General features: G+C 40.4%; 1 protein-coding gene across 2 annotated transcripts in view; it reads right to left on the bottom strand.

Annotated features, from left to right (window-relative positions):
• Window positions 1-26,918, bottom strand: part of LRRC2 (leucine rich repeat containing 2) — a 102,797-nt gene that overhangs the window by 67,027 nt on the left and 8,852 nt on the right. Inside the window, exons 1-2 of one of the 2 annotated variants that reach the window (XM_074953130.1) lie at window positions 12,705-12,890; window positions 5,595-5,740 (exon numbers count right to left, since the gene is read on the bottom strand). In XM_074953130.1, coding sequence (XP_074809231.1) covers window positions 5,595-5,719 — 125 coding nt within the window. In that variant the 5' untranslated portion in view covers window positions 5,720-5,740; window positions 12,705-12,890. Of the gene's footprint in view, window positions 1-5,594; window positions 5,741-12,704; window positions 12,891-26,918 lie in introns of those variants that run through there. The other variant, XM_074953129.1, reaches the window with a different exon arrangement.

Raw genomic sequence — 26,918 nt, forward strand, 5'->3', positions numbered from 1 at the left:
GAATCTTACATTTTTCACAGTGAGACTGTTATAGAACCTTTAAGAGCTAAATTCTGCTTTCTCTACTCCAGCAAAACTCACTGGGAGTTTCTTTCAACTAAGGCTTACAGAATTTGACTAAATAATAGCAAGTTCCTTTAAACTCAGAGCTTGTCCATATGGAGGTTTAGTTTGTGGCAAGCTGGGGTGTAAATCGATAGCGCACTAGTTTGTCGCACACCAAATTACCATGTGGACCCAGCTACTGTGCACTAAAAGGTCCCTTTTGACCTACTGCTCTTTGAAACAGCCTTCTCTTTGAATCCCTACTTCTAACTGACCACTGTGGGCCATATTCAGATACCCTTACTCACACTGAGTATGCATTGAGTATTTCTATTGATTTCAGTAGAAATACTTGAGAAGTAAGGAACTACTCAATGTGGGTAAGGGTATCAGAATTTGGCCCTATATATGACTGCCTAAAACGGTGAGGTTTTTTTTTCCTCCTTACAAGGAGACAGTAGCTCCTGTTAGGAATTTAATCCCAGGTACATTCTTTGTAGTTGAGGGTTACTTGGAAATGCACAAAATATTTTCTTGCCTTTCAAAGCATCAAAACAAATCAAAGGATTCACTTCCAATCTGATCTTTATAATCTAGAGCCCCAGCAATCAGTACAAACTAGGTGCATGGGCACCTGCTCTTTCCACATTGGAAGTAGCCTTTGGGAAAGTCATATGTATGTTCTGATTGATAACAATAACCAGCAAAATCTAAAGCTGAATTTCTGTCTCTCTCTTTTTTTTTTTAAGTGGTTAGCAATCATAGTCTCTCTAGTGGGCAGCTTTTATGGATGGTTTCTCAAACATGCGTATGTATGATTGTCATAAAAATAAAGGGAAGGGTAACCACATTTCTGTATACAGTGCTATAAAATCCCTCCTGGCCAGAGGCAAAACCCTTTCACCTGTAAAGGGTTAAGAAGCTAAGATAACCTTGCTGGCACCTCACCAAAATGACCAATGAGGAGACAAGATACTTTCAAAATTTGGAGGGGGGGGAAACAAAGGGTCTGTCTGTCTGGGTGATGCTTTTGCCCGGAACAGATCAGGAATGCAGCTTCATAACTCCTTAAATTAGTAAGTAATCTAGATAGAAATGCATTAGATTTCCTTTTGTTTAATGGCTGGTAAAATAAGTTGCGCTGGATGGAATGTATATTCCTGTTTTTGTGTCTTTTTGTAACTTAAGGTTTTGCCCAGACGGATTCTCTATGTTTTGAATCTGATTACCCTGTAAGGTATTTACCATCCTGATTTTACAGAGGCGATTCTTTTACCTTTTCTTTAATTAAAATTCTTCTTTTAAGAACCTGATTGCTTTTTCATTGTTCTTAAGATCCAAGGGTTTGGGTCTGTATTCACCTGTACAAATTGGTGAGGATTTTTATCAAGCCTTCCCCAGTAAAGGGGGTGTAGGGCTTGGGGGGATATTTTGGGGGAAGATGTCTCCAAGTGGGCTCTTCCCCTGTTCTCTGTTTAACACGCTTGGTGATTGCAGCATAGGGTTCAAGGACAAGGCAAAGTTTGTACCTTGGGGAAGTTTTTAACCTAAGTTGGTAAGAATAAGCTTAGGGGGTCTTTCATGCAGGTCCCCACATCTGTACCCTAGAGTTCAGAGTGGAGAAGGAACCTTGACAATGATGAATAAAAAAGAGACATTATGTGAACATATATACAACATAAGGACAGATTGTGCGCTACCCTTGCTCACCTGCACAGGGGTGAAGGAGCATGCAAGAAACCAGACCATTGTTAACACACAAGAAACCTGGCCAAAGTCAAGTCCACTCCCTGTGCTCTGTGGATAGCAAGGAATGCTTGCTCTTGATACCTGCATGGAGGTAGGTGACCAAAAGATGGTGAGGAGGAAGGAGGCGGGGTCATGTATAAATAATGTTTGCTCCCATACACACACACCACTGGCCCATGGAGTGGGGGGGAATTCTATACCAGCCTAATCACTGATTCCAAATCCTTACACACAACACATGCAGGGAGCAGTACTGGAGAAATAGTGTCTGTCGAAGGCAAAATCTCACTAACACTTCTCTGGGATGGTGCACCCTCCTCAAGGATTGTGGCTACATGTCACAAATTAGACTTTACAGTACACGAATATTTATAGGTGCCAAATCCTACTCCCAGTATAGTAGGAGACTTCTTCAGGCATAATACTGTGTGACTATTGCACATGTTAATGATTGTTATATAAACTTAAAAACAGGGATTCTTAATCTGATCTGGATAACCTTATAAATATAAACAGGAAGATTTATCTTGAACTTCTACTCAGGGAGAGATTGTAAAAATGGCAAGATCGATTTACTCGGCAGATCGACTTACTGTCTGAATTCGTACTCGGCAGATCGATTTACTGTCTGAATTCAGTCAGTGCTCTTTTCTTTACAGGCAAAACTGTTACTTTGGTGGAAAGCATAACACACTGTGCAAGCGCCATGTATTAAAACAAACTAAAAGCAGAGAACAAAGCTTTGGGATTAATAGCCCTCAGAAGGTAACTCCCTACCAATTGTAGAGTGGGGTTTCTTTCAACCTCACCTGCTCCTGCTTTAAAAGCCATTAAGCTTTGAGGACCTCCTGCTGGGATAATGTGTACTTTCCACAGTATGCATCCGATGAAGTGAGCTGTAGCTCACGAAAGCTTATGCTCAAATAAATTGCTTAGTCTCTAAGGTGCCACAAGTACTCCTTTTCTTTTTGCGAATACAGACTAACACGGCTGTTACTCTGAAACCTGTCATTATGCTGGGATAATGAGACTTTGCAGTATCCTCTAATGCAAGATGGTGCATTAAGGTTAGAATTTTTGAAAGGGCTCCATCAACAGTTGTTGCTACTGAGAATTTGAAAACTGGGCTGAATGCAATTTTGACAATCTGGCCCAGGAGATACAATAGGCAACAGTAGCTGATATATGTGTTTTTAAGCACATAAGTCTCCTGGAAATTCTGTCATGTGACAAGAGGGTTTTTCCTCTAATTGTGAGTTTTGCATTTAATTGCCATTTTCTTTGCGACTTTGGCCACATTGTTTTAACTGCTTGATCCTGCACCACTGGAATTAATGGGAGTTTTGAAATTAATTTCAATAGTTGCAGTATCAATCCATAATAACACAGGTATAGGTTCTAATATACTTACATTGAGTAATACCTTATTCCTGGAGTACTCCCATTGAAATCAATGGGATTATTTGGAGAGTGTGATGCTTCTCAACATAAATTAAGAGCATCAGAATCTGGCCTAGTGTTGTGGGACAAAGTATTGTATAAATTTCAGGCTTAAAAAAATTTCCCTTGTGGATATAGAAAGTTCATATGCTATATATTGCTGTATTCTATACCAAATCCTGGGCCTACCCTCATTGGTACAGAAAAGATAATGAAGGAATTTGGAATCTCGTTAATGAATGAAGGCAGAACAGATCACCAAACACTATTATTTCAGTAGAAGAGATGGGTAATGATAAGCACAGATGTCAACTGCAGAGAGATTGTTGTCTTCATGGAAAACATGACTCACAGGAGAGCTCTGGGTCTTGCCCTAGTCCACTGGCAAAAAGTGAGGTAGCTAAAATTAGCTGCATTGCAGTAGAAAACACTACTCCTTACCATATTAAGGTGACCTCTTTTTTTAATCTCTGTTGAATTTCCCTGATGTATGCCCGTTGTGATTTGCTTTTTTACTAGCCAACACAAATAGGAAACAAAATGGTCTCTGGTTCTGAACGTTTAGAAAACCGACACTCTGTACAAATCAGTCAGAGACAGAAAAACAGAGAGATGGAGCAGCCAGATTGTGGCCAGCACAAATTAGAGGCCAGATTGTGGCCAGCCACTACATCGGTGCCCAAAGGGTGCATGGACGTTTCCTGCCTTTTGCACACCTTTGCAGGGGCCAGCAATAGTCTGGCTGGAAAGTGCAGGCCCTGGTCCCTCCTAACAACTCTGGGCACTAGTTGCCTGAAAGGGGGCAAGAAGGTGAAAAGTGAAGGTGAGGCCACTGGCCTGTCTCTCATCCCCAGGGCAATCAGAGAAGCTGGCTGGCACAGAAAAAGAAGCACTTTGCACCCTCTTCAAGTAGCTTAACTGTTTTAGGATTTTATACTGCCACCCATCATGAGAGTATCTGAGTCCCTCCTACATAAAATCAATAGCAATAGATTCCTGTGGCACTTCATGGACTCTCTGGCACAGTCTCCTTTTGGGGGCAAAAGCTCTGCTTAGGGCATGTTGTTTACTAGTTTTGTCTTTGTTTGGTAGTGATTTAGGGACAGCAGGGAGTGTCAGTGTTGTGTCATTCTTATGTTGGAAAAACTTTTTTCAAAGAAGATGATTTTACAGCATTTCCAAAAGATTCTGGGTTCGCCTGATCTCCTCTGGAAGTTTGCTCCATAGCCAGATCCCCTCGACCAAGAGTGCTTTCGGTCATGTGCCTTGTCCTGGGCTTTTAAACAGTGACGTAGCTACTATATCAGGATGAGCTGCACCGGAGAACTCAGGAGTGACTCCTGCTGGGTCAGCCAGATTTCATTCTAGGGATTCATGCTGTCCCTCCACCAAAGGCACCATTCAGCCCTAGGCACTTTTCAGCAAAGAGATTCTTTTCTCTTTTTTTCTCTTCCCTGAGCAATAAACATGGTATCAGTCAAGTCCTATGACTCCTGCATAAGTGCCAACTTTCTGCTTTGACTAAAACACTAACCCAGGAACCTATCCTTGCAACAAAGCCCAGTGCTAACTGTGTCCACATATCTATTCAGGGGACACCATCACAGGGCCTAATAACATCAGCCACACTATCACTGATAGTTCACCTGTACATCTACCAATTTACATCACGTGCCAGCAATGCCCCTCTGCCATGTACATTGACCAAACTGGACAGTCTCTACGTAAAAGAATAAATGGACACAAATCAGATGTCAAGAATTATTACATTCAAAAACCAGTTGGAGAACACTTCAATCTCTCTGGTCACTCGATTACAGACCTAAAAGTGGCAATTCTTCAACAAAAAAACTTCAAAAACAGACTCCAATGAGAGACTGCTGAATTGCAATTAATTTGCAAACTGGATACAATTAACTTAGGCTTGAATAAAGACTGGGAGTGGATGGGTCATTACACAAAGTAAAATTATTTCCCCATGTTTATTCTCCCACCCCCACTGTTCCTCAGATGTTCTTGTCAACTGCTGGAAATGGCCCACCTTGATTATCACTACACAAAGTTTTTTTCCTCTCCTGCTGGTAATAGCTCACCTTACCTGATCACTCTCGTTACAATGTGTATGGTAACACCCATTGTTTCATGTTCTCTGTGTATATAAAATCTCCCCACTGTATCTTCCACTGCATGCATCCGATGAAGTGAGCTGTAGCTCATGAAAGCTTATGCTCAAATAAATTTGTTAGTCTCTAAGGTGCCACAAATACTCCTTTTCTTTTTGCAGATACAGACTAACACGGCTGCTACTCTGAGATATGTCAATGAATTCAGTTAAACAGAAGAGTAGTAGGTTGGCTTACTTCTCTAATGAGCTTTGTGCTAATCTTTCCTTCTCCTTCTTTCGAGTTTCTTTATACTTCTTGACTTGAGTTTCCCAGAAGCCTCTTACGACAGAAATGTCAAATATTATCACCTGATGTCCCATGTTACCGACATTAAGCTTTTCCTGTAAAAAACAAGTGTATCATTAAGATGTCATCATAAGAAGGGAAGAAAACAATTAATACAAATTAATGTTCTGGTCCAGTTCCTTACAGCTTGCTTGAGAAAAAATGGACAAAGAAATATTAACTTGATTAAGTATCATCCAAGAAAAAGATTTTTTTGTTAATGATTCCATTAACAATTAATAGTAATAATAACAGTTTATAAAGTTCCTGTCAATCTCAAATGATCCTAAAGTGTTTACCAAATTTAGGTCGTCATCCTACTGAGCCTTTTTCATGCTACTAATCCTTATTCCAATCAATGGGACTACTTGCACAAGTAAGTGTTCATCATGTGATTAAGGGCTGCAGGATCAGTCCTATCAGATACAGAAATCACTTTGTCTACTACTGAAATGCAATCACCAATTTGTGAAATGTGGCAGTTGTTTAGCAGAACATAGCAATAGGACCTCAGTTCAGCCAGGTACTTCACATGCCTACTTTTAAGCAAGCAATTGAGTACAGTTCTGAATTGGAGCCTAAGCCAGGAAGTAAAGTATGCTGTGTCCAGCCGAAACTGCAGAGACAAATTAGACACAGGGCTATTACCTGCAGACTGCTCCTGCTCTTAGGGCTTGTCTACACTACGCCGCTTTGTTGCTAAAAGTCAGCGTGTGTGAACACTCTCTGTTGGTATTTTGTCGGCATTTTTGCCAACAAAATACTTCCAGCCCCGCAAGCAGCGTTGGCTTTGTAGGAGGAGAACACTCCTGCCGACAAAGCCTCGTTCACACTGCCACTTGCATCAGCAAAACTTTTGTCTTTCGTGGGTTAAGGGGTGGGGGTTAAGTACCTGTGAAAGACAAGTTTTGTCGACAACATCGCAGTGTAGACAAGTCCTTAGTGAAGTCAATGGCTAAATTCCCAGTGTTGGAACTGTTCTCTCTTGCTCAGAGTCATTGCTGAAGATGTAATCATCTCAACTCGATTTTTTTATCATGAGATGTAGCTAATCTATCTATAGAGGGCTTTTGTTATGCCTACATGTTCATAAAATGGTTCACTGAGCCAACATAAGGAAATCTTATAAAACAGAACTCTGAAAGCCTTTTAAAAATAATTGCTTCCACCAAGATAAAAACTATTGTTTCTTCTCTTTTTTTAACTTCACTTGAGATTTCATTAGATGCCACTTTTATTACATTGTTCATTAGTAAAAGACACAAAGGCCTTGAGCTGTCAAGCTAGTGTTGAACAAATAGCCTGTCCCTTGCCTTAGTGTGTCTTTTCAAACTTTCAGCTATTAATTTTTCCAAGTTCTTACTCTAATCACTGTTTCCAGGCCTCCTATCCTTCCACTGGGGTCACTTACAGTCTGGCCTTGAGTCAAAACACTTGGGGAGCGGTGGGGGGGAAATGGTCACCAAATCCCTATTTTTTTTTTCTTTTATTCTACCTTTTCTTAATGTTCTTTTTCTCTTAACCTACAAAATATCTCCATACTAGAGGGCATATTAAGAAAGACAAAAATAAATTGTTTATCAACAAAGCACTCCAGTCTCCCCTAACCAGTGAGTTAGGCATATGCAGACTGATAAGAACAACAAGTAGGGTTATATCCTATTTGTTATATCTGTAAGAGATATCCTAAGTACTATCATGAAGATACAGTGCCTCTGAACTCAGGCATAGGGATAGGTCAGGTATTTTGCTATGCCAGTGTCTTTTGTATCTTTGAATGACTGTATGAACTTTACCTTTCCTGCTTCGGTAAAGAAGCTTCTGTTGTTTGCTTATATCTGAGTGTTAACAATGAAGCCACAAATAGCTCCCAGTGTCTCTTTAACCTACTGCTGACAACAGCTGTCAAAACCCCATTAATAGCAATGTCATAAGAACTCTGTCTTTACTCCTCTATGGAAAGCTTTGTCTATAATCAGATGTGTTGTACAAACACTAAGGCCATGTCTACACTAGCGAGCTGACAGTGGCACAGCTGTACCGATGCAGCTGTGCGCTGTCAGATTGCTCATGTTGCTCTCCCATTGACATAATTAAACCACCTCCAATGAATGGCGGTAGCTATGTCAGCAGGAGAGCATCTCCTGCCAACTTAGTGCTGGCTATACCAGCCCTTCTGTTGGAGTAACTTATGTCACTCAGAGGGGTATTTTTTTCACACCCCAAATGACATAAGTTATATTGACATAAGTGCTAGTGTAGACATAACCTAACTTCACTATCAATTTACAGTTTGCCACTTAGGAGCAAATACTCTTCTCTACTTCACAGGTAGCTGGGTTAGCTGCTAGAGACCTTCACTTGAGTAAGGTGGCAGGAATCCTTTCCGCATCCCAGATTCATCATGCTCCCCCATGTGCCCAGTCATCCTGAACAAAACTCAGTTCCCTTTCCTCCCCATCCTTGCACCAGCAGATGTGGGAGTAGTCTCTGCCATGAGTGAGAGGGCTGTCAAGCTCTGCACACAGTTTCTGCCTCTAACTAGAAGGAAGCAGTGGGTGAGAGAGGAGAATACACTGAAACCAGCATATTTCCTATCTTGTGTGGGCTTTCGCCATCCAGGCCAGAGGAGCATTTGCTCTAATGTCTGCAAAGTTTACTCTTTAACTGTATTGAGTTTGCAGCTGAATACCTTCTTCCGTGGATGAGGTCTGCTTCTGAATTATATTACAGATCATCAAAGCCCCTTTCTCGGATGATGCATTGTTATAATGTTCACTCAGTCTTATGAAGTGTTAGTGAGACAGATCATGAAAGAAAGGCTCTTTGGTAATATACTACTGTATAATGAAAGCACAGTGCCTTCCAGGGAAGAAAGGCTCCAGGACCATAAAAAGAAAGCAAGGGTATGATTTACAATAGCATCACCTCTGGAAAAAGGAGTTCTGCATATGGGAGTCGATGGTAGCAGATAATCTTACCACTAGTAATTCACATTCACATATGGGCAATTTAGTGGGCCTTAATCAATATCCTCAAATGTAACACATTGGGCCAGATTCATCCCTGGTGTGTATCTATTGATTTCAGTAGAGTTCGATTAGGAACTAAGCTCATCCATTAACTATAATTCATGGCTATTGTAAAGAATATTGTAAAATCTTTGCCTGCTGTTTAAGGGAATATGATACATTGCATACCAACTATTTTTCAAAGTAGTGTATATTATTTTTAAATAATTAAATTGGGGGTGAAATGTCCTCTTCTGGTATCAGCTGCTGAATTATTTTAAAGTACCATTATAAATGCGTAGTTTCAACATTATCTCATAGCTGCAGGCTATAGAAGTTGAATGTTGTTGTTCTCATATCTCATTCTTTCTGCTTTTGTTATTTTCACATTTGTTTTCCAGACATAAAGGGATTGCAAATCAATTTTCTGTTTTACTTATTCTTCAGAAATACAACTTAGGGCCCAGTCCTGCAAACTTGTACTCATGTGAGTACTTTTACAAACAAGTAGGCCCATTGAAGTCAATGGGAGTACTCATTTGGATAAATCTATTTGTGTATATAAGCATTGGCAGAATCAGGGCCCAAAAGGCCAAGGATAAAGAGATGGTATTTATCATTCGTTTTACTGAAATAAGTGTAGCATTTATGCAGAACTCCACCATCAGGATGAGTATCCGCTAAGTATCCGACATGCATGACAGCAGGCACCACAGGCTGTGACTCGTACAGATTTTTTTTAAAAATGTATAATTGCCTGTCCAATGTTCTAGGTGCTTATCCCATAAATAAAAAATTAGTATTAAGGTAACACCTAGAAACCCTACTTGAGAACTAGGATCCCACTGTGTTAGGTACTGTACAAATACAGAACCAAAGGACAGTCCCTGCCCCAAGAAGTTTACAATTTCACAATTTCCTCCATAAACATAAAGATATCTACCTCAGCCCACACGATCCTCACCAGCTTTAACCAAGAGAGAAAAAAGATGGCCATTGCTATGTGTTCAGAAGATTAATAAATCTGGGCCTGACAGACCAAGTGAAGAGGCAAGGGCCAGAACTGAGGACTCCTCACTGAGGCCTAGTCTACACTAGGAATTTAGCTACGTCTCTCAGGGCCATAAAAAATCCTGGTGTAGACAGCGCTTCCATCAACCTAGTTATTGCCTCCTTGGGAGGTGGATTACCTTTGCTGACAGGAGAAGCCGTCCCATCAGTGCGCCACTGTAGCATTTTCAGTTTAAACATACCCTGAGAATGCCCTGCCAGCAGCTCCCTCTCATTTATACTGAGGGAGCTCCAGCTAAAGCACTTTGGTTAAACTCACCTGTGGAAGTACATCATGGGAAGAGTGGCGATATCTGAGGTAACCATGACCCAAACAACTTAAGACTTTATAAGTTAAAACTAACACTGTGAATTCCACTCAGAAGCTCCATGGAAACCAGTGCAGATCACAGAGCACGTGCTCCAAATGTGCAGTTTCTCTTAACAAACAGGCTGCAGCATCCTGTTTTAGCTTCTGAATGGTACCAAATCATAGCCCTGTGTTGAGCACAACCCATTTATCTAATTTTGAAGCAATGAAAGCATGGGTAATTGTGGCAAGAGCCACACTGTAGAGATAAATCACACTCATCTTGCCTGGTGGATATGGAAGAAAGAATTCTTGGGCAGCCATTACTTAGGACTCCAGGAGTAAAAAGGTCTACCAACTCTTCCATCTGCCTCTCCCAGCCCACCATCATTACTTCTGTCTTGTTGGGAGTGAACTGCAGCCAGCAAGTTCTCATCCAAGCCCCCAGTTCATTTAAGCACCTATATATATAGTGGCCTAGCTGTGTGTGGCACTTACAATTTACTTTCTTCTGACCACAGTTCTTACTGATGGATGTCATGTGGCTATACTGTAGTAACAATACATTAAAAAAAGAAAAGACCGTAATAAAAGCCATATTATAAAAGTGGCCATTTAATAATAAAGTTGATATAAGTCACTTAGATATTTCTTCCTTTAACTTTTCCATTAAAGATCAAGTTAATGCTATTTTAAGCACCAACAATAACAAAAAAGTGCAGATAACAGGTATGCAAAAACTGAGCTTGACTCCTGTATTGTTTTCTATGTACATATTTCTAGATTGCCTATCACTGTAGCACAATTACTTAATCAGTTCAAATTCTACTCTTAGTTAAATAAACTGATCTCATAAATGAGATTCCCCGTTATCATTTATCTCTTCGCACCTTGATTCTGAGACAGTTTCTCACTGGGTTATTCATTAATTAGGTCTTTTAATCATGGATTAATTAGCAGTTGAATTACAGTATTCCTTATACTTGTCAAATCTTGTAGCACTAATGTGTTTGTCATCAAGTATGATAGATGTTACATTTGCAAGGGGATTTATTACAGATGTATTTCCCCAGCACCTCAGTGAACAGACAGACTATCTGTTCAGCGAAGTGATTCTTTCTCCTACAGTGGAGGCAAAAAAACATTTTGCTGATGTTTGTGGTATATTTTCTTCCTTTTATTTACTGGACTTCACTGAGAAGCTGACTAATTTTCATAGGGATCTATGAAAGGGGATGTCAGCAAGCCATTCTGCTAGTGTTCTGCACCATTCCCTTACATGAGAGGTATTCCCCAGCCAGGTTAAGACCCTTTTATGTTGCAGAAACATAGTAAAATGCCTATGTCCAAACAGAAAATCAGGCCCCACGTCTGCCCCAGGTACTGCACTTGGAAGGAACACTTCAGCTGTTGGTCTCAAAATCATGGGAGCCAGGGGCAATGTGCTCTTGCCAGCTCAGTTCCTTCATACTCTGATGCCATGTTGATGAGTGCAGTATAATAATTTAGGACACACCAATTAGATAGGTTAGAAGGAGGGCTGCTCTAAATTACTCCTGCTCCAGTGACTAAATTATGCCATCAGGAGTTATCACCTCAGGACCACTCTACTGGCTGACGAGCTCTGGAGGACAGTACACTCCAGCTCTGCCTCCTCCTGATCACGGACATGTTCTCAGCCTTCCCAAGAATGCCCTCTACATGCCTTGGTATGTAGGGACCAGGTGGCACAGAGCTGGTGACACCAGGTTTACATCCCCCAGGGATTCATTTTCCATCAAGGCAGTCCTCAGCTTCCCCATTAAAGCAGTTCTCTATCTCCTTTGTGCTGTCAGAGAGGTGCATAGGGGATGGAGCCAACACCCAGGATCTGACCCTTTGTGCACTGGGTGCTATCACACATAACTGATCTTCTCAAAGATGCTGAGTTAGTTGCTCTAGAGGTTCACACAGTGCATGCTCACAGTTTTTGGGGTGTGGGGATGTTCAGTACCATTTTAGCCTACAGTAAGGAACATATGCCCTCATATCACAGCGATGGACACCACACAAATACTTTTACTAAAGACAACAACTATGTTTAACTTAAAATGGTATGTTTTGTTCACAATGATCTATTAGCTGTTAGATTTTCTCTACCAGTGCTAGATTAGGTGTAACTGGCCTTCAGAGGATGAAGTTCTTTAACTTTTTTTTTTCTACTGTAAATTTTGACAGCCAGTGAAATAAATGACCAATCTCTCCAACCATTTATTTTATTGAAAATCATTTTCACACCAACATATGTCCTTGAGATGTAATAGCAAAGGTTTATTACAGTGCAGACATGGAGAGAGCAAATATTTGGAGTCATAAGCATTGTGTGTGTATAATACAACACACTGGGTTGAATTTGTCCCATGTGTAAATCTGTTGAAATCAGTGGACTTACACAGGGGTGAATTTGGCCAGCTATCTTTAAAGTATAAAACATATACATTGCTTAGGGTGTAATATGCTGCATCTCCATTATCTTATATATATATATATATCTTTTGCAGTTCATTAGAAGCAACAAAGACCTGATGACAATTTCTCCTTCCTGCTTCCCACCCTGACCCCATGAATCCAAAGAAACTGTAAATTGTAATCAGCAAAATTGCCACTTACCTACAACTAAAAGAACGCAAGTGTCCAGAGCTCCTGGGTATGCACTGTGGTTAGTTAATTGGGGACTCTGAGGTTGTTTACAGCAGCAACATAGTTCATGGTGAGACAGATCTGCTTGAACCCCACAGCTGACTAGCCTTCCACATGCACTAATATGCTATATTTGTACAGTGATAACATGATCTGTGGTCTGAGAACAGAGACATGTGCAAGATAAAATATCTATACTGCATGACTCAACAGTATGAGAAACAGCAGTGTTAATAGAATAGCATCTTACTTGAACTATGGAAAAGTGACAGGTTTCAGAGTAACAGCCGTGTTAGTCTGTATTCGTAAAAAGAAAAAAGAAAAGGAGTACTTGTGGCACCTTAGAGACTAACCAGTTTATTTGAGCATGAGCTTTCGTGAGCTACAGCTCACTTCATCGGAAAGCTAACATTACTGGGAACTGTAACCTACAGTTATTTAAGCCACACACAGGTGCCTGTGTACTTTTCCACTTGAAAATGGCATGGGTAATCCATACTTGAAATTAGTTAAACAGTTTTCTATTGTTATTGTAAAATCCTTGCAATTAACATAATTTTTATAGACTAGAAACCTGTTAATACAAGGAAATAAAAAGAGAAAGGGATCTGGAAATCCTCCTCAAAGGTGAAGACAATCAACACTACGCCCACCCCCTCTATTTCAGGTCCCATTAGAAGTTTTATTAAACTGTAGGTAAAAGCTGTTTGCTGTAACTCTGGTTATAAGGTTAATTTTAGAATAACCCATCTAAAAATGCTTCTGTTTTGATTATATTCTCTCAAGTTCAAATCTAAAGAGATCAGATGCTGGGTTACAATGGGTGGAAGAGCAAACATCAATTCCTAATCTGAACCACCATAAATTTCAGGGTGGCTGTTTTCAGATTGAAATTCTTAGATTCAAACCCACCCCACCCAGTTGTTTTAGTTCTGAGCTGGATCCAGAACCAGAAAAAAAGTTTTAACACTTTGTGTTCTGACATGACCAATATCTCTTGAGAACTGTTCTTGTGAGATTTTATCCCCAGATGGTGACCATCTGATTCTGTGAGTAATTAATCTCTTGTAAGCTTTTAGGGACAAAGTCTCACGAGAACAAACATTGAGGGAGTTCATAACCCAAACTCAAATCCTAGCCTTGATTAGGCCTTGAAACTAAACCTGAATCCCAGTTTATTTGCTAGGTAATCTGCTTTGATCTGTTTGCTATCCCTTATAATCACTTAAAATCGGTCTTTTGTAGTTAATAAACTTGTTTTTGCTTTATTTAAAGCAGTGAGTTGGAGTGAAGTGTGTGGGAATCATAATTCATGGGCAAATGCTGTTGCATATTCATCTCCACATTGAGGGAGAGGGTGAATTTTATGAGCGTACGCTATAGAGTTCCTTCCGCAGAGCAAGACGGTATAATTTTGCGTTTATACACCAGAGGAGGTGCATGCCTGAGGAGCTGGGAGTTGCCTTAGCTGTAGCCTTCCTATGCAGGGGCTGGTCAGACAGCGTACAAGTAAGTGCAGCTGGCTGTGTCCCTACCTGTATGTATGCTGGTGAAAGTGCAGGCTGGATGGCTGTGCAGCTTGTCACAGCAGTACAGTGTGAGAGGGAGCCTGGGCTGGTGGGTCAAGGAACTCAGTAGTACCCGAGTTCCAGGTGGCACCCCGGAGAGAACCTGTCACAGTGGACTCCAGTGTTCTAGCTGTCACAAGTCACAGCAGCCTGGAGGAAACCTCCTATTCCCCCTCAAGCTTGGATGTGCCAAGACATATCTGAGAATCTAGTGCTGTATGTTTGCCAGTAGAAATGTAACCAGAAGCATTTCTATTTCTGTTCGTCTACACTGATGATTTTTTCTTACCTACATCTGTACAATAACTATGGTGACTTCTGTCCAATTTGGGGGAAAATTCCTAGAAAAATACCTTTTTTTTCTTCTTCTCCTTATGAAAGTGTGTGTGTGTGTGTGTGTGTGTGTATGTCTCTCTCTCTCTCACACACACACATTTTCACTCTGTGAGTGCACTGGTCTATTTCATTTATAGGGAATTCTGCTATGGGACTTTCTATGTTTGATGATGCCAGCCTTTTCTCTATCCACATTTTTATATCTTTGTGCTGGTGCCCCATTTATTTTTCTGTTTAAAAAAAATATATTTTGGCTGAAATTGTCAGGAGGAGGAAATACGTTTTTAATCAAAAATGGTTTTTCAACTAAAAGGAAAATGTTGCAGAATTTGGTAGGATTTTTAATGATTTAACATCAAAATATGGGAAATCAAAAAAACTATTCTGAAAAAAATGTTTAGTTTTTGGTAAAAAAAAAATTCTTGATTTGGTTTTTGAAACCTAAAAGATTGATTACAGTTTTTGAAAACCAAACTCTTTTGGGGTTTGATTTCAGTTTTTCATTTAAAAGAAACCAAAAGAATTTCATGAGGAATTAAAAAAAAAATGAAAAAAATGAAAACGAATTGACATTTTTCGACCAGCTATATGCATTATTCTTCAGCCTCAGCAATTGTAAGTATTAATTACAGCAGCTGGACCTGATTCTTGTTTCATTTATTAGTTTTAATTCACTATAACTTCACTGACTTCAGTGAAACCACTCCTAATTTATACCAGTGAGAGAGGAGGATCAAGTCCATGAACTGCAGGACTAAAAATGGAGTTTTGCCTTTAGTCCTGAAAAAGTGAAGATCTGATTGTAATTACAGTGTAATTATGTGTTTGTACAGTATTATTAATTAATAATAATAAATCGCCTGATTCTTGACTTGTTTCAGGTCCACCAACTGCTATTCATTCAGCTGTTAATGTTACCTAGGCATTGGGAAAGGCATTGTTTATGTTTGCTATAATGAGATGTAGAGCTGGGACTCAGAAATAGACAGCTGACACTTCAAGTTATGTTGCCTCCCCAGCTGCAACAATTGATTCATATAGATGTTGAATAAATTGAGAAAGAGGATTGTGCCTCCAAAGAAGAAGGTGTAAGTGAGAGACTGTAGCCCACTACAACTCACTGGGTTCAGTTCGAGGAAGGATTTGGACCAGTTCAGGGAGTTGTAGAAAATGTCTGTAGAGATAAATAAATAATAATATTACCTAGCTCTTACACAGCAATTTTCCGGAGTACATCTCAAAGACTTTACAAAGGAGGTCAGTGTCATTATAACCAGCTTCCCATCTGTATAATGGGTATTTAAATCTTCAGACTAGCTGTATGATTGAATGCCAGAAAGTTTGGCAACTAACAATACAACCTGATCCATATCATATCTAAAAAGTCTGTACTGAGTATTCAGTTCCCAAAGCTGTTTCCAAAAATAGCTTGTTCAGCCGTGTCCAACTGCTTCTTTGGTTTCACAGAGCCAGTTAAACCATTAAGAATTAAGACACAGATCAAGGGGGTTCAAAGAACCCATCTTTTTACTTTCATTCTGCTTAGAACACATGCACAACTTCCAATTACTATATCTGAACACTACCTGCTAGCCTATTATTTTGTATAAAACAGCATGAGTGTCTACAATTAACTCAGGAACAAATAACCCAATCTATTGAGTAAACAATATTAAACATTAGCTGCATAGACATAACAGTTCTCCTGCTCTCTCTCCCTCACTTGTTCAGATATGAAGAAATAGAGTTCTGCAAATATTCAATTTGCTAACAATCTCTAGAAGACCTCTGAGATGAAGGGTCAACCCCTGAATGTTATGGGATCCAGATTCTCCCAGTGCAGTTCTACCATTGGTAGAAATAGAGAGAACATTAGGGTAGACAATGCACTGGTGTTTTTACCACCATGTCATTGAATCCTGCTCAGAACAGATCTATTCTAAACAGCACAATAGTTAAAACACCAGAGAATTTCAGTGCCCTTCTATACCAGAGCTTGCCATTGTTGCCACCTCCAGTAAAGATGCATCAGTAAAAGACTTTCTCAAAACTTTTAGTGTAGGCAATGCTTTAGTGCAACAGTGTAGCAAACAACAGCTCCTTGGAGATACAGTTCCCACAAATGTCTAGCAGAAGCTATTCCGCATGAGAATGGCCCAGTGTCAGGCTGAAGACAAGATGGAATTAGCTGTGTAGATTTTCCAATCACTAAAGAAGCTGTGCAGTGCTTAACCATGACTCAGTGTTGACAAGAATACTTGGCCACCAAAATTATTTCTGCTTGTTGCTTTATTTTCACAGCATTCATATGGCCTTCAAGAGCCATCTGTACTTGACAGAGCTGCAGAGTGACACTACAGTATCCACAAGTCCCACTTCAAATCATTCCAATAGGACAGCTCATTACCTATTTGAAAGAAAGGTATCAATGCCCTTCTGACCTTGTGAAATTGGCCCTTCCTGATATAGTCTGAAAGGGTACTGAGGAACGGGGCCAACTTTTAATTCCTGGCTTAGCTGCAGCTATGAGACGGATGCTCTAAAATGTGTCTGGAGCATCCATGCTAAGACATGATTAGTATTCCCAGTTCCCAAGGGTTCTTAGAGTAAGCAATTCTCAGAAGCCCACAAGAGAATGAGAGAAAAAGTTGATCCCCAATACTATTAAAGAGTATCAGAAGTCATTTTGGCTTGTGGAGGCTATTCTTTTGGAGGTGACATGTCCATAGATAAATTTGCAATAACCTGCAAATTACCAGCCAAAAACCTGCTAAGAGTTCCTGCAGGATTTTGTTAATGTTTTAAGGGAGACTCACAGCATTTTAATGGAGATTTCTGCAAGATACTTGAACATTTTCCAAATCTTTTTGAAGGAAGAACAATGCTATGACTGCACAAGTCTTGTATGGGAGGTAGCTAACAAAGCTATAAAGAACACAAAGCACTATAGAAATAATAATAATAATTAATAATATTGTTAATGCCTGATGATTACGGATGTGTGCAGACGTAAATCCAGAGCAAAGCCCCACGCTCAATCTCAAGGCCCCTTTCTTAGCACTGCTTCCACTGGCACTTGATGGTAACTGACTAACCTAACTTAAGGGGTGTTCTCTGAGCTGAGTAATGGGAATGTTATCAGTCAATTGAACTCTTATTTGATTTCATTATGCAACAAACCAAACATGCAGCAGGCCCCTGGTGTAATACTGATTGGTTATGTCTTATTTGTTCACCAATCACTGCACAGAACTCTGGTGGTGCTTGAAATAGGAGGGCATTTTGAGAGGCGGCAGTACAGTGAGTGAAATGCAGCTTGCCTTCTGTCCATATCAAAACAGCGAAGAAGCAGAACCTTCTTCCAGGAGTTCACATCATCATCAAGGCCTAATGCAATGAGATCAATAGATGGGAACGTGTTGTTTTCCAAGTAAGGCTAAAAATAGAAGTAGCGCAGTTATCCTTCTCACTAATTTTCTGTCAGGAGAACAGGAGTGCTATGAAGAGGAAACAGACCATTGGCCTATCTACTCTACACCAACATCCTACCATTGGCAGCCTGTTCAGAGATTAGGTTTGATGGGGAGAAATGACTCGCTGAAGAGTACATCCTACCATACATCCCCAAAAGTGATCAGCTTATGCCCTGGAGCATTGCATTTTAACAAACAACAGCAATTCAGAGGAATGATTCCGAACCTGCTCAGAGGCAGCACACAGACAAGGACAGACTGCTGTAACAGGAGTGGGTGTAGTAACAATGGAACAAACAGCACCATCTACTGACTAAACTATATTAATACCTACTTAATTCACATACATAACAATAAGCACCAAATATGATCCTTTCTACCTTCAACAATATTGTCATGCTATGAAGAAAACAAACATCCAATTTCTCTCTCTCTCTCTCTCTCTCTCTCTCTCTCACACACACACACACACACACACACACACACAGCAAAGGATCCTTTTTCCAGTACATGCTGAGTTGTGCAACTGGAATGTGGAAATGTTGTATGGATGGATGATGGCTTCTATGCCGTAGTTGCACATATCTGGTGTTTGTATTCGCATTCCACTTAGGGCATATTTACACCTCAAGTACTACAGCTGTAGAGCTGCAGCTACGCCATTCTAGCTCTGTAGTGTAGACACTTGCTACAGTGACTGAAGGTGTTTTTCCATCACTGTAGTAAATGCACCCCCTCAAGAGGCAGTTGCTAGAAGAATTCTTCTGTCAAATTAGCAATTGCCTACATCAGAGTTTAGGTCAGCTTACCTACATCACTCAGGGGTGTGAATTTTTCTACAACCCTGTGCAACATAGCTAGGGTAACCTATTTTAGGTGTAGACCAGGCCTTAGTCAGCAGCATTCTGGGTGGGACTAAAGTGGAGAAGGAACACTCCCAGAATGAAAGAGGAGTTCGCTATGACTGCTAATTCATGAGCAATACTATTTTTGCTTTAAAGTGCTGGGGTACTACTGAGCTAAAGAACTCTCCATTATTCAATCCTTGATATCCAGTCAGGTCTATCCATTGTCTTTTGATAAGTCCAACATACCTTTCAGTAAGTATATGTAGACATGCCATGCATTATTTTACACAAGAGACAAGGAAAGATAAGAAAAGACGGGTCAGGTGTTGTGGGGTCTAAAAGGCAAGGACAATAAGTGTGAACTTCATGCAGTGGAGAAATTGGGTCACTGAGGAATTCAAAAAGATAGACAAGGAAAATGATGTTAGCTTTTTGTAAGGACTGAAGTGATCATAGGTGCCAAGAAGCCAGAGAGGAAGGGCGTACACTGATATCAGGAAACAAACACCTCCTATTAGTGCCCGATACCTCACAAATCTTGTCACCACTAGGAACTAATGATAACTAACATGAGATAAAATCCTAGCAAAGCAAGGCATTTGTAGTTTTAAGATAGATTAGCAAATTGAGGTAAATCAGTGGTTCTCAACCAGGGGTACACGTACCCATGGAGGTGCACAGAGGTCTTCCAGGGGGGGTACATCAACTTCCAGATATTTGCCTAGTTTTACAACAGGCTACATAAAAAGCATGAGCAAAGTCAGTACAAACTGAAAGTTCATACAATAACTTTTTTATACTGCTCTATATACTATACACTGAAATGTAAGTGCAATATTTATATTCCAACTGATTGATTTTATAATTATATGGTAAAAATGAAAAAGTCACCAATTTTTCAGTAACAGTGTGCTGTGACACTTTTGTGTTTTTATGTTTGATTTTGTAAGCATGTAGATTTTAAGTAGGTGAAACTTAGGGGGTACACAAGACAAATCAGACTCCTGAAAGGGGTACAGGAGTCTGGAAAGGTTGAGAGTCACTGGGGTAAATCATAAGCGCCCCATAGTCTTTACCTCAGTCTGCCCACACGTGAAAGCTGCAAACTGCCTGGTCTTCCCTAGAATTTTCCAGTGTGGCCGCTACCATGCAGTAAGAATACACCCAAGCTTCTTTTCCTCGTGAATATGCACCCACAGCTCCATTTAAAACCATGTGAAGTCACACACAGAGTAAGGCACAGTGTAGTTAAATTCACTGAACACACTAAGACAAATTTATCCCTGGCATAACTTTATTGGTCTCAGTGATAAATCTGGCCCAACAGTTTTTAAAAACTAGGTTGTGATTTGCTTTGCTGTGTATTGTTGCCTGTAAGTCTCACCATAGGGCAGCAAGCTCCCCCGGGGCAGTATTTGTACTTTGGCCAAATTGTTGATCATAACTTTATAAAGTAGAGAGCAACAAGGGAAAAGAAAAGTTTTAATCCAGACCTATAAAAACTGTGAACAGAAGAACAAGCAGTATCTATTTCTTGGGAATGAACCTGATCCTCTCCCATTGGGAGTACAGTATATCCAAATAAAAACAGCAAAAAAGCTTAGTGTGTAAGTTCTCATCTCAGTGTCATCTTGTTTATTAGATTTAAATTTAGTTGATACTTCCATGACCTAATAAATGTGTCAGCAAGTGCTCAGGTAAATATGGTGACTCTGTGTGCAGATAAAAGGATTGGCAGACAAAGTGTCCATGTGAAAAGGAAGAAGTTTGCCCAAATGAACAAGGTAATAAAACTGGATTTGGAGTTGTAAAGAAAAAAAGATTAGTGAATTTTGCTTGGGTTCAGGTTTCATCGGAAAAGATTCCAGTGCTACCAGAGCCCAGTTAGTGATGTAGTCCTTCTTTCTCTGCCGTACATATTGTCCCATTCTACAGGCAGAGAGAAGAAAGAAATGTACAACAAAGCAGCATGGGAAATGGCAGCATCAACGTCCAAGAGGCAGTACCTGAGGTCTCCACACCACTATTAACATCAAATCACAACAGCAAAGGACATTTAAAGGAAGGAAAACCAATGTACTCATGTGAGGCTGCAGGGTTGGGTTTGTTGTTTTTGGGCTTTTTTAATGTTTTGTGATAGTTTGTAATTTGTGGGAGGAGGAGGACAAAAAGAGAGTAGGACCAAGAATGAGAAAGGAGGGGTGGAGGTGGTTAAAATTGAATTTTAATGTTATGACCATTCATAACATGCAATGTATTGACATTAGGGTTGAGAGGGTAATTCACTCTGAAATGGTCAATGTTTTCTTCTGTACATGATTCATGGAGCCAATTAACAAGCGTTGGACACCATGAAAACAAATATAGAGCAGGAAACAGAGTATCATCCCTGGCATAAGCCTACCGCATTCCCCATTCTCCTAGTGGCTCACCAAAGAGAAAATTTCTCATTATAAGTACAGGTTTAAGCAGCTGGGCTTTGTATCAGTGTCAACAGTAAATACAAAAGGTGCTCTAACCATTACATATATTATCTTTTGCTCTGTCGAGCAAACATGACAAGTGGGGCCGTGGTAATTACAAAAGGTAATTACAAGTGGAGACAATGCAGCTCATCACACAAGATAATGAATTACATGGAAGAATGAAGAAGCCATGTGCAAAGAACTAATGATTTCTGGCTTCCAATACACACAGATTAAACAAAACTTTAAAATAATTAACCTGGAGGAATGTAATGTTTAAAAAAAAATACCAGTTACTAAGTATATAATTTGTTGAAATGAGTTGTCCCATTAGAACCAGCATTCATTGTTTAGATTTGGAAAGGAAGTTTTAATAAGTCAAACCATCAGTGCAATTTTAATGACATTGTTACAGATTTCTAAATAACTGTATCCTGGTAAATGTCTAAAGTTGAGAGTTTTTATGATGGCAGAATGGCCTCATGCTTAGAGCTGGTCAGAAAATTTCAAGAAGTTAAAAATGAACAAAGAATGAAAATAATTTTCAATGGAAAATATTTCCATTTTTTAAACTAGCTCTACTGATAATTACTGCTAACCTGCAAACAGGCAGCAGGGGAATCAGAACTAAAGACATTTAGCTCCAAAAAATCACAGGCTTGTAGCATGTAAACTGAAGAAAGAATATTTGCAGCATTAAAGAAGGTTTATATCTTTGTGGGCCAGGCACTAGCAGATTCAAAAACTTATGGGGAGGTGTATTTTTTCATAGCTAAGAGCTATATTGAGCCTTTAGGTGCAGCTCTGAGTAAGGAAGAATGGTCCAGTGGCTAGGGCACTAATCTGGGATTTAGGAGACATGGATTCAGTTCCCTCTTCTACTACAGACTTCCTGAGGCCTTCTCTATACTAAAGGGGAAATTCAATCTAAGCTACACAATTTGAGTTACATGAATAGCGTAACTCAAATCGACGTAGCTTAGATCTACTTACTGCAGGGTCCACACTACGCAATGTTGATGGGAGACACTCTCCTGTCAACTCCCCTTACTCTTGTCGATCTGGTGCAGTACAGGAGTCGACGGGAGAGCAATCTGCGATCAATTTAGTGGATCTTCACTAGACCTGCTAAATTGACTACCGATGAATCGATCGCCACTCACTGATCCACCGGTAAGTGTAGACAAGCCCTGAGTGACCTTGCCCAAGGTCACTCAATGTCGCTATGCCTAAGTTCCTCATCTGTAAAATGGGGATAGTAGCACTTTCCTACCTCATAGGGTTATTATGAGGATACATTAATTAAAGATTGTGAAATGCTCAGATATTACAGTAATGAGGATCATAAAAATACCACCAACAATAAGAGATAGTGTCTAAGCTGCCAGTAGTCATACCATCTGTCTGAGGAACAATTCCTTCCCTGCTTATCCATTGCTTCAGGTGGATAGTAATTTGCATTGGCTAGTGCATGGGATGGAAGGCCACAACCAAGGTTCTCCCATTCCCTCCTGTTTCTCACCCAGCTGCTCTGGGGGGGACTGGTGTCTGCACAGTGCCAACTTACACCTGTGTACTGTGACCAAAGGTCTGGGTTCTTACTCCCCTATATGGGTGTGTAGTCCAAGTCAAAATCTAGTCTTTTGTGAACACAGTTGGCTGTTTGCTTAATTTTAATTTCCTTTTAAGAATATTCACGACAAAAAAAATCACAAGAGGAAAAAAGTTGTAAAAACCGTCACAATAAGCATCATTTGTTGTGCCTACATTCCTAGCATTTCCTGATTGCTACCACACACATCCTCTGCAGCTATCATATTCGCCATCCTCTGGAATTCTGCCTTTTTCACTATGCAACCCAGCATCATTTACTACACATTTTCCAGCCTGTCCCCTGAGGGTTCATATGTACTTTCAGTTACATTAGAGCAAATTCAATGTAAATCTACTCCAGATTTACTCCTCTCCTTTCTTTCTACTTCCCTAATCAGGATCAGTGACTTTTATAGCTTTCTTCCAAAAAACTCATGATTGTACATGTGGCTGTCATGCAAATTGTTCTCTCTAAGGTCCACTTATATCCAGTTCACGTATCAAGTCGCTGACCTCCCCGTTGGTCATCTTCCACCCACAATCATTTCAAGGGCCATGTTACCAATATAACTCTCAGATGTCTGTTGGACATGTCTATAGCAATGTAGCCTAGCTTCCCTCAACTTCCCTGTCTTCAACTGGGACAACCCACATTAAGCCTCTCACAACCTCACTTCATTTCCTATCACAAAGCGTCCAACCATTTCATCATCTCAATATCTTCATTTCCCTGGTGGAAAGCATACTGATATATTTTCTTGTGGCTGGCCAAGTCTCTGTTCTATGCACTAGGATGGGTCAAAATACAGTTGTATACACTCTACCTTTTAACTTTATTGTCATCTTTTTATCACAGAGAACTGGGGTCAACTCCCATCAAGCAGCTTTGGTACATTGCCATCACTTTGGAGACCACCATTGTCAGCAACCATTCATCCTAGGTATTTAAATTCTTTCTCTCTTTTAAGCTTTCTGCCTGTAATATCTTTTGTGATTGGTCCTCCTCTCACAGTTATCATAGCCTCAGTCTTACCAACATCAACGTTAAGTCCCGCTTGCTCCAAACTGTGCTGCTACTGTTCAAAGCTGGATTCCAGGGTCTCACAATCTTCTGCACATATCACTAAGTCATCAGAAAACAGCATATTCTAAGGCAGCCACCTTCATATATTCTCACTTATCACATCTAAGATAACTGCAAACAAAGAAGAGGCTCAACACTGGCCCCTGCTGCAGGTCTACATTATCTGGAAATTCTCTCCTGTAGCCCCATTTGGTTTTGACTATGGCAGTCACTCCACCATAAATAAACTGGACAAGATGGACATATCCTTCCAGCATACTCCTCCATCACAGACTCCACCAAACCAATTCCCTTGGTATAAAATCATACAGCTTCTCCAAGCCCGCTGTGACAGAGTGCTAGCCGCAGCAGCACCCTGATCACTGACATGCTGCAGCATGAAAAGACTCCAGACGCAGGTGTGAGCAATTAAGCACTTTCTGTTGAGGGATTATGGGCATATGAGTGGTAATTACTGGCCTAATGCTGTATTTGGAAGGATATAAGTAGAAGGAACAGGGAGCAAGGGGGAGTTCAGAAGGTGAACTGTGGTGAGGAGAGAGACTGTGTGGAAACCTCTTGCTACAAGCTGTGCGCATTATGTTCTGTGTGAAAAAGAGCAAAGGCATTAAAGGTACGTGTGGTGAAAGGAAAACAGTCTGGGCAGGTTTATGGCTGTGAGGTGATGCACTGCTGAGGGAGCACTCTGTGACAAAGACCATGCCCTTTTCTCTAAACTTCTCCATGAGGATTTGTTGGACAAATATGGCATCAGTTGTACTTCATCCCAGCATAAATCTACACTGACCCTTCTGAATTTCAATTGTTTTAAGCAGATGTATTTCAATAATGTCCTCCCATACTTTTAGAGCATGTGATATCAGCTGAATTGGGCAATAACTAGCACACACACAGTGTAATATCCCCTTTATGTTTAAAAATGAGCACTACAAAGCTTTTATGTATCAGAGGGGTAGCCATGTTAGTTTGTATCCACAAAAACAACGAGGAGTTCGGTGGCACCTTAAAGCCTAACACATTTATTTGGGCATAAGCTTTCATGCATCTGAAGAAGTGGGTTTTTTACCCATGAAAGCTTATGCCCAAATAAATGTGTTAGGCTTTAAGGTGCCACCGAACTCCTCGTTGTTTTTTCAAAGCTTTTATGCCATTCATCTGGCATTTTCTCTTTCTTAAGAATATCATTGAACAGTCTTGTAAAATACAAGAGAGACAAACTGGATGAAGTAATATCAGCTGGTGAGAGAGACAAGCTTTTGAGCCACACAGAGCTCTTCTTCAGATCTGGGAAAGGTACTGGAGCATCACAGCTAAAGGCAAGATGGAACAGATTGTTTAGCGTTAGTAGTTAGCACATATTCTATGGGACCATTAAGGTGAAGTGGCCCATTAACACCTCTGCAGTCATAGGACAAAAAGCGGGGTTAGTGGGTTACAGATTGTTGTAATAAGCCATAAATCCAGTGTTTCTGTTTAGTCCAGGTTTTTTAGCGTCTAGCAGAGTTGTTAATTTAAGCTCCCAGACATCCCTTTTCAATGACCTCAGTACATCGACTGGTACTTTATCTAGCCCAGGTGCTTTCTCCTTTTTCATTTTCTTAAGTGCGCCTATTCTAGAACCTCTTCCTCCCGTATTCAGTCTATCACTCCCCAGTTCCGTTTACATGGTTTTAGGGCTTGTACACACTAGCACTTACTTCAGTATAACTTAAGTCACTCAGGAGTGTGGAAAAATCACCCTCCCACCCCGAGCGATTTAAATTCTGCTGACATAGCTGCAGGGAGGTGGAGTAATTATGCCAACGGGAGACCTCTCTCCTGTCAGCTTTCAGAGTAACAGCTGTGTTAGTCTGTATTCGCAAAAAGAAAAGGAGGACTTGTGGCACCTTAGAAACTAACCAATTTATTTGAGTAGCAGCGCTACAGCAGTGCAGCTAGATTGCTACAGCTGCCCGCAGTAGCGGTTCTAGTGTCGACTAGCCCTTAGTTCCTCCCTGGGGTTCACTTCAGTCATCACTCTTTCAAAATAATTACTCCAGATTTTAGTGATTGATTGACCATTCATTTGCAATATCCCATGTTCATTTCTAATATGAGCAAACTCATTCACATCCCTTGTCTTCTCTGTTTCCTTACCTAGGTTGTAGATAGCTTCCCTCCCTCATGTTCTAGTCAGTTATATAGCTTGTCACGGGTCACATTTTTAGCTGTTGCAACTCTTCTTTTGGCCTCATTTTTTGACTCCATATTCACCATTTTATCACTGCTCAAGCCACTGGCCTGCCACTTATTAAAAGTTACCTTGTTCTTCTCAACAAATTATTTAACTTGAGGAGTCTACCACCAATGCTCCCTTTTTACCCTTTTTAGCACTGATTTCCTCACTTCTAGGACTTCCTGTGCTATTTCCAATATAGGTAACTTTAATTTGTACCAGTTTTCCTCTACACATCCCTGTGTGTAGTCAGGAAGTCTATGCAAACTACTTCTTGCTTCCAGATTTTTTTCACTCCCATCTTACGTTTCCACCAGTTAGGCCTTTCCACTTCCCAGGACTTCAGATGTTTCTGAGGTCTCTGCATTCTGAGGCCCATTAGAGTTATGTCCAGATTTACACCCTCGCAATTGCAAAAAGAATCTGGCCAAAATAAGACATAGATTTGCAGAATGGCTGTGTAGTTCCCATGTCCCTGACTCATTCACTGCACTCTGTCTAACCTGCACACTTGATGAGGCAGGGATCCTACAGAAAAATATTGGGTTAGAGCCTCATGTAGTGTAAAATTGCATTGCTCCATTGACCTCAGCAGAATAGTG

Source organism: Natator depressus, chromosome 5, assembly GCF_965152275.1.
Source record: "Natator depressus isolate rNatDep1 chromosome 5, rNatDep2.hap1, whole genome shotgun sequence".
Lineage (NCBI taxonomy): Eukaryota > Metazoa > Chordata > Testudines > Cheloniidae > Natator > Natator depressus.